The sequence below is a fragment of the Mizuhopecten yessoensis genome, unplaced genomic scaffold (assembly GCF_002113885.1).
Source record: "Mizuhopecten yessoensis strain PY_sf001 unplaced genomic scaffold, ASM211388v2 scaffold716341, whole genome shotgun sequence".
Taxonomy (NCBI): Eukaryota; Metazoa; Mollusca; class Bivalvia; order Pectinida; family Pectinidae; genus Mizuhopecten; species Mizuhopecten yessoensis.
The window spans coordinates 761285-769701 of NW_018480068.1; the positions used below are offsets into that span (position 1 = coordinate 761285).

An 8417-nucleotide genomic window follows, 5' to 3' on the forward strand; every position below is an offset into this window, starting at 1 on the left:
TTTTAACAATTTATAAAAACTACACCATAGAATATGATAATCTAGCTGTACCATTTCTTAGGACCGCAGGGGTCAAATCAACCTCATTCAATAAAGAAATGTTTGCAGGCAATTATGGGATATTGGTGTCTTCAAGCAAAATATTAGATAATTTTCCTCTTTAGGGCTCGGTCTTCCTAGCCCAAGGGGTCGAACCAGTCTCATTTATTTAGGAAATGATTGCCCTCCCCCAATGAAGTTTCAGAGTAAATTGGTTGAAATCTTTTCTGGCATTTAGGAGGAGATGCGTTTTAAAGCAAATATAGCTAAGTTCCTCTTCAGGGCCCCGCCCCCCTGGCCTCAGGGGTCAAACCAACCTCTTTTATTTAAGAAATTATTGCTCTCCCCTGGTGATGCTTCAGACTAAATTTGGTTGAAATCCTCACTGGCGTTAAGTAGGAGATGCGTTTTAAAGCAAATATAGCTAAGTTCCTCTTCAGGGCCCCGCCCCCCTGGCCTCAGGGGTCAAACCAACCTCTTTTATTTAAGAAATTATTGCTCTCCCCTGGTGATGCTTCAGACTAAATTTGGTTGAAATCCTCTATGGCGTTTAGGAGGAGATGCATTTTAAAGCAAATTTAGCTAATTTTCCCTTCAGGGCCCCGCCCCCTGGCCCCAGGGGTCGAACAAACCTCATTTATTTAAAAAATGATTGCCCTCCCCTAGTGATGCTTCAGACTGAATTTGGACTAAAATTGAAATCCTTTTTGGCGTTTAGGAAGAGATAGGTTTTAAAGAAAAAGTTGATGACGCACGACCCACGACGGACGCTGCGCCACGGCATAAGCTCACTTGCCCTTCGGACAGGTGAGCTAAAAACAGCAGACCCATTTGGCTTGTATTGTTTAACTGTTTTGTTTTGTTCAAAGCAGTCAAGAAATTGAAATCCTCTGCTAGCTCGAGTCTGTGGTGGCCATACAAGATTTCTAATTGACCTAAAGAGTTTAAACACAGACAAAAGTTGGTATGGCCATGATGGGAACACTTGGACATTTGGTCAAGTTGATCTGGTGGAATTCAGAATTTGTAAAGAATGTCTCAGGACTGGATAGCCAGCTTTTCAAACCAAAAACTACCACAACACCTCGTTAGGACCATGAGAGTATTATTAAAGGGACGTCATCACGTGAAACGCCATGTTTTTTTTAATGAACGTATGTGTTGTATGCACTTCCACTTATGTAACCTTGCTATCCCCATATTCATAGTCAGTTTCAAATGTCCTGTTTGACCACTTGAATTTTTCGGGAAAGCCCTGTTAAAATTAGCCCCAACAACGACACACAATGGTTTTGAAATGAGGCAGTAAACACAGGTGGTCTGACCGAGTTTCCAAAGGGGCCCCCAGAGAGGGGCTGTCAGGCAACTTCTTACCGAACTATGAAACCAAGGAATATGATTTCTTAGTCCGTATTGAAACTTATTGAATCCCCTTAGCAGTAATTATTCATCATCAGAAGTTAATTGCACACATGCCAATATTCAGAATTTAAATGATAAAATATTTGTTGGTATATCGGCATTATTTATAGACACCAGGAAATATCTATTACCGAAATGTGACTGGGACAGACGATACGGGGCTAAACACCTTCCCGCAACCATAAGACAAACCTTTGGTTGCCATTGGCATACTAGGAGTTCAAAAGAAGTTGAAAATATCTCAGCAGTCAATCAGTGGGTAAACTTCTCGGATTATGAGAATGAGTTGATATTACAATAAATCTCCTTCACCAAAGAATGTTAAATAACAAATTACATTAAAATCATTTACAGTGTTTTTAAGGAGGAGTAGCATTTTGAAATTTGTCCTCTTTTCCCATTGGGTTCTGTGAAAGGTAATATCATACCATAATAGTCCAAACAATAGGCTATGCTTACGAGGTGTTTCTAACTAAAACTGACATAAAAAGACACGAAAGTCAACAAATTGGGAATTCTGTTTATTTGAAATGAGAATTATCATAAAAGGAACAAAACGATTAAGATTAGTCATAGAAAAATCTAGAATATGTAGCAGATTAAGAAAATACTGATTATACCAGCTTGACAATATTATTAAGGATCTCTGTCCCACTAGAGTGGTTTACAGTGACCTCCCTTTACTGTAGCACAGTTGGCCAGGGCACTTTGATTAACCGGGTAGTTCAGTTGTTACAGAGATAGTAAAACAAGTCCAGGGTTCGAATCACGACCTGGCCATGCTAATTTTTTATACTCAGAACACGATTGTTGATTATATTTTGATGATTTAAATATTATCAAATTTTCAAAAAACTCATGCAAGGTATGGTTTTCTTTTCAGAAATGTTTTATCAAAGCCATTCTGGAAAAAAACCAATGTTCAGTTACAGACTTTGGTAGTAGCATAGAGATCCTTAACTCATTCACCCCTTAAAATTTTGTAAAGGACTATTCCAATCATTGGATTGGAAGAGTTCAAATGTGTCTTCAGGGGTGAATGAGTTAACAGAGAAATGTTAAACACAGGTCCTTTTGATTTATTTTAATAAAAGTAGGTAACATGACCCCCAACACACAAGATTCATATAGCCCATAGTTTAAGTTTTCATTGACTATTATTTCACCCTTTTCCATATTTAAGCAGATTTTTTTCTTTTCAATCTATAACAGAAATGGACTACTGTAAAGAGAAAAAGAAATTCTCTGATGTTAATCTTAGTCCGTTTCACAAATAAATAACAGGACAAATTAAACATGAGGAAAAATTATCTAAAAAGTTAATTCTGCATTTTAAATCTATAATGGGGTGAATTAAACACCATCAAATTTATTTCAAAGGAACAAAGAAAAAAGACTTGTTGGTACAAAACCTACTGTGGATTGGAGTACATGGCACAAGGTGAATTGTATGTAGTGTTTGCTCATCATTCTGAGATTGTTCTTAAATCATAATCATATCTCAAAATATAGAATGGCGATACATAATCAGAACAGTAACACTGCCATAAAGTAAAACCAATAAAGTTGAGGCCAATGTCCGATTTAAAATAAACCATGTATAAAACTACAATTATTGTGATCCATGGAGAAAATATTAAATATACTTTGCATAGGAAATTTACATCAAACTGACATAGTTTATTGTATCTTTTTTTAAATACTTCATTATATCTTGCACATGAACTTATTATGTACTCATACAAATATAAAGAAGTTTGGAGCAATTTGGGAATAAAATTTCACACAACATCAGGTAAATAATTGAGGTTTAACCTTTTTTGCCAATATTTTGCTATAAACAAATAGAACATGTATTTAAGTTGAACAATTATCACCCATCATGTGATACAGCTCATTTGATTAGCATTAGGTAAAAAGTAAGGTTTGAATATACATGTTTATGAATATATATTAAAAGAGTTAAATGACTAAACCCATTCAGAGAAGGTAAAACCTGAGGACCCTTGATTTGTAAAGTATATCAGTCCCGTACCAAGCAAACAAACTATGTTGTGTTACAACTTGTCAAGATCGATTTTTAAAATGTATCGTTGTATAAAAATACTCTCTGTATGTTATATATATTGTTTAATGCTTAACAAGAAGAAATGTAAATTAATATTTTTTGTAAACTATTTTTTTTAATGCTCACAAGAACGAGATCTTGCAATCTAAAATATTTCAAAACGAAAATTTAATTGAGAAAAAAAATCATTCCAAAAGTTGTTCACCATTTTCCTGTCAAACCAGCTGTTGAGGCTACACATTATAAAAGGCACCTATCAATTGTATAACACAGAAATGTAATTTCACACACAGTAAATACAGTCCTATGTTTCATTAGTAGTTAAACTGTTTTGAATAAGTATGCAAGTTTCAAAAGCTTATCAAAGCATACTGCCAGATAACTTAATGGTAATGTTTGTCAATTTCCATTTTTTTTTTTTTTATGTCATAGCACACATTTTGAAATCAGAACCTTTTAACAAGAATAAAATGCTAAAATCATGGTATTTCATGATCATTTTTCATTGCATAACAAATTGTTGTAAAGTCATATATTTTTAGATTTTTTAAATCGACAAATTTGCCATCGGTGGTATGATCGCAGCATAAATATCAATGCCCTTCAGGAAAATGTTTTCATTTAGGAACTCATTGTGATCGTGTAGCAGAATGGGCGTGTTGTTCATGGGAGAGAATCCCAATGCTGGGATCCCAATCTGTCAACATATGAAATGAAAACACATGTATTAACTATCACAGTCAAATCTATCACCATATGAAAACCTATGTATTTACTATCCCAATCTATCAACCTACAAAAACACGTGTATTATCTATCCCAATCTATCAACATCCAAAAACACATGTATGAACTATCCCAAAACACATGTTTTAACTACCCCAATCCATCAACATAAAAAAACACATGTATGAACTATCCCAAAACACATGTTTTAACTACCCCAATCCATCAACATACAAAAACAAATGAATGAACTATCCCAATCAATCAACATACAAACACACATGTTTTAACTATCCCAATCTATCAACATCCAAAAACACATGTATGAACTATCCAAATCTATCAACATTAAAAAACACGTGTATTAACTACCCCAATCTATCAACATATGAAAACACAAGTTTTAAACATCCCAATCTGTCAACATATGAAATGAAATCACATGTATTAACTATCCCACTCCATCAACATACAAAAACACATGTTTTAACCATCCCAATCCATCAACATACAAACACACATGTTTTAACTATCCCAACCTATCAACATATGAAAACACATTATTAAACATCCCAATCTGTCAACATATGAAAACATGTGTATGAACATCCCAATCTGTCAACATATGAAAACACATGTTTTAAACATCCCAATCTGTCAACATACAAAAACACGTGTATTAACTATCCCAATCAATCAACATACAAAAACACATCTATTAACTATCACAGTCAAATCTATCACCATATGAAAACCTATGTATTTACTATCCCAATCTATCAACCTACAAAAACACGTGTATTAACTATCCAAATCTATCGACATACAAAAATCAACATACAAAAACACATCTATTAACTATCACAGTCAAATATATCAACATACAAAAACACGTTTATTAACTATCCCAATCTAACATCATACAAAAGCACGTGTATTAACTATCCCGATCTATCAACATACAAAAACATGTGTATTAACTATCCCAATCAATCAACATACAAAAACACATGTAGTAACTATCCCAATCCATCAACATATGAAAACACATGTATTAAACATCCCAATCTATCAACACACAAAAACATGTGTATTAACTATCCCAATCTGTCAACATATGAAATGAAAAAACATATATTAACTATCCCAATCTATCGACATACAAAAATCAACATACAAAAACACATGTAGTAACTATCCCAATCTATCAAGATACAAAAACATGTATTAACTAACCCAATCTATCAACATACAAATCCCAATCTATCAACATATGAAAACACACGTATTAACTATCCCACTCTATCAAGATACAAAAACATGTATCTTGATAGATTGGGATAGTTTATACATTTGTTTTTGTATGTTGATGGGTTGGGATAGTTAATACATGTGTTTTCATTTCATATGTTGACAGATTGGGATGTTTCATACATGTGTTTTCATATGATGATAGATTGGGATAGTTAAAACAAATGTTTTAACTATCCCAATCCATCAACATACAAAATCACATGTATGAACTATCCCAATCCATCAACATACAAAATCACATGTATTAACTATCACAGTCAAATCTATCGCCATACAAAAACACGTGTATTAACCATCCCAATCGATCAACATACTAAAACACATGTATGAACTATCCCAAAACACATGTTTTAACTATCACAGTCAAATATATCAACATACAAAAACACGTGTATTAACCATCCCAATCGATCAACATACTAAAACACATGTATGAACTATCCCAAAACACATGTTTTAACTATCACAGTAAAATCTATCACAATCCAAAAACACGTGTATTAACCATCCCAATCGATCAACATACTAAAACACATGTATGAACTATCCAAATCTATCAACATTAAAAAACACGTGTATTAACTACCCCAATCTATCAACATATGAAAACACACGTATTAACTATCCCAATCTGTCAACATACAAAAACACGTTTATTAACTATCCCAATCTACCAACATATAAAAACACATGTATTAAACATCCCAATCTATCAACATATAAAAACACATGCATGCACTATCCCAATCTATCAACGTACAAAAACATGTATTAACTAACCCAATCTATCAACATACAGAAACACGTGTATTAACTATCCCGATCTATCAACATACAAAAAAACGTGTATTAACTATCACAATCTATCAACATACAAAGACACGTGTATTAACTATCCGAATCTATCAAAATACAAAAACACATGTATGAACTATCCAAATCTATCAACATATGAAAACACATGTTTTAAACATCCCAATCTGTCAACATACAAAAACACGTTTATTAACTATCCCAATCTAGCAACATACAAAAACACATGAATTAACTAACCCAATCTATCAACATACAGAAACACGTGTATTAACTATCCGAATCTATCAAAATACAAAAACACATGTATGCACTATCCCAATCTATCAACGTACAAAAACATGTATTAACTATTCCAATCTATCAACATACAAAGACACGTGTATTAACTATCCCGATCTATCAACATACAAAAAAACGTGTATTAACTATCACAATCTATCAACATACAAAACACGTGTATTAACTACCCCAATCTATCAACATACAAATCCCAATCTATCAACATATGAAAACACATGTTTTAAACATCCCAATCTGTCAACATATGAAATGAAAACACATATATTAACTATCCCAATCTACCAACATATAAAAACACATGCATGCACTATCCCAATCTATCAACACACAAAAACATGTGTATTAATTATCACAATTTACCAACAAACAAAAACACATGTATGCACTATCCCCAACTATCAACATACAAAAACATGTATTAACTAACCCAATCTATCAACATACAGAAACACGTGTATTAACTATTCCAATCTATCAACATACAAAGACACGTGTATTAACTATCCAAATCTATCAACATATGAAAACACACGTATTAACTATCCCAATCTAGCAACATACAAAAACACATGTTTTAACTATCCCAACCTATCAACATATGAAAACACACGTATTAACTATCCCAATCTAACATCATACAAAAGCACGTGTATTAACTATCCCAACCCATCAACATACAAAAACAAATGAATGAACTATCCCAATCAATCAACATACAAACACACATGTTTTAACTATCCCAATCCATCAACATACAAACACACATGTTTTAACTATCCCAACCTATCAACATACAAAAACATATGTATTAATTATCCCAATCTATCAACATGCAAAAACACATGTATGAACTATCCAAATCTATCAACATATGAAAACACATGTTTTAAACATCCCAATCTGTCAACATACAAAAACACGTGTATTATCTATCCCAATCTATCAACATGCAAAAACACATGTATGAACTATCCCAAAACACATGTTTTAACTATCCCAATCTATCAACATATGAAAACACACGTATTAACTATCCCAATCTATCAAGATACAAAAACATGTATTAACTATCCCAATCTATCAACATACAAAGACACGTGTATTAACTATCCCAATCTATCAACATATAAAAACACATGTATTAACTATCCCAATCTAACATCATACAAAAGCACGTGTATTAACTATCCCAATCTATCAACATACAAAGACACGTGTATTAACTATCCCAATCTATCAACATATGAAAACACATGTAGTAACTATCCCAATCTATCAACATACAAAAACACATGTAGTAACTATCCCAATCTATCAACATACTAAAACACATGTATTAACTATCCCAATCTATCAACATACAAAAACACATCTATTAACTATCACAGTCAAATATATCAACATACAAAAACACATGTATTAACTATCCCAATCCATCAACATACAAAAACATGTGTATTAACTATCCCAATCTATCGACATACAAAAACACATGTATTAACTATCCCAATACATCAACATACAAAAACACATGTATGCACTATCCCAATCTATCAACATACAAAAACACATGTTTTAACTATCCCAATCTATCAACATACAAAAACACAAGTATTAACTATCCCAATCTATCAACACACAAAAACATGTGTATTAATTATCCCAATTTACCAACATACAAAAACACATGTATGCACTATCCCAATCTATCAACATACAAAAACACATGTAT

At 32.8% G+C, this 8417-nt stretch overlaps 1 protein-coding gene across 1 annotated transcript in view; it reads right to left on the reverse strand.

The window, feature by feature from the left end:
* Window positions 1-1967: 1967 nt before the first annotated feature.
* The window catches only part of LOC110443347 (aminoacylase-1-like), a 31530-nt gene continuing 25080 nt past the window's right edge, over window positions 1968-8417 (reverse strand). Inside the window, exon 16 of the mRNA XM_021487525.1 lies at window positions 1968-4226. Within this exon, the coding sequence (XP_021343200.1) occupies window positions 4077-4226 (150 nt within the window). The 3' untranslated portion in view covers window positions 1968-4076. The remainder of the gene's footprint in view (window positions 4227-8417) is intronic.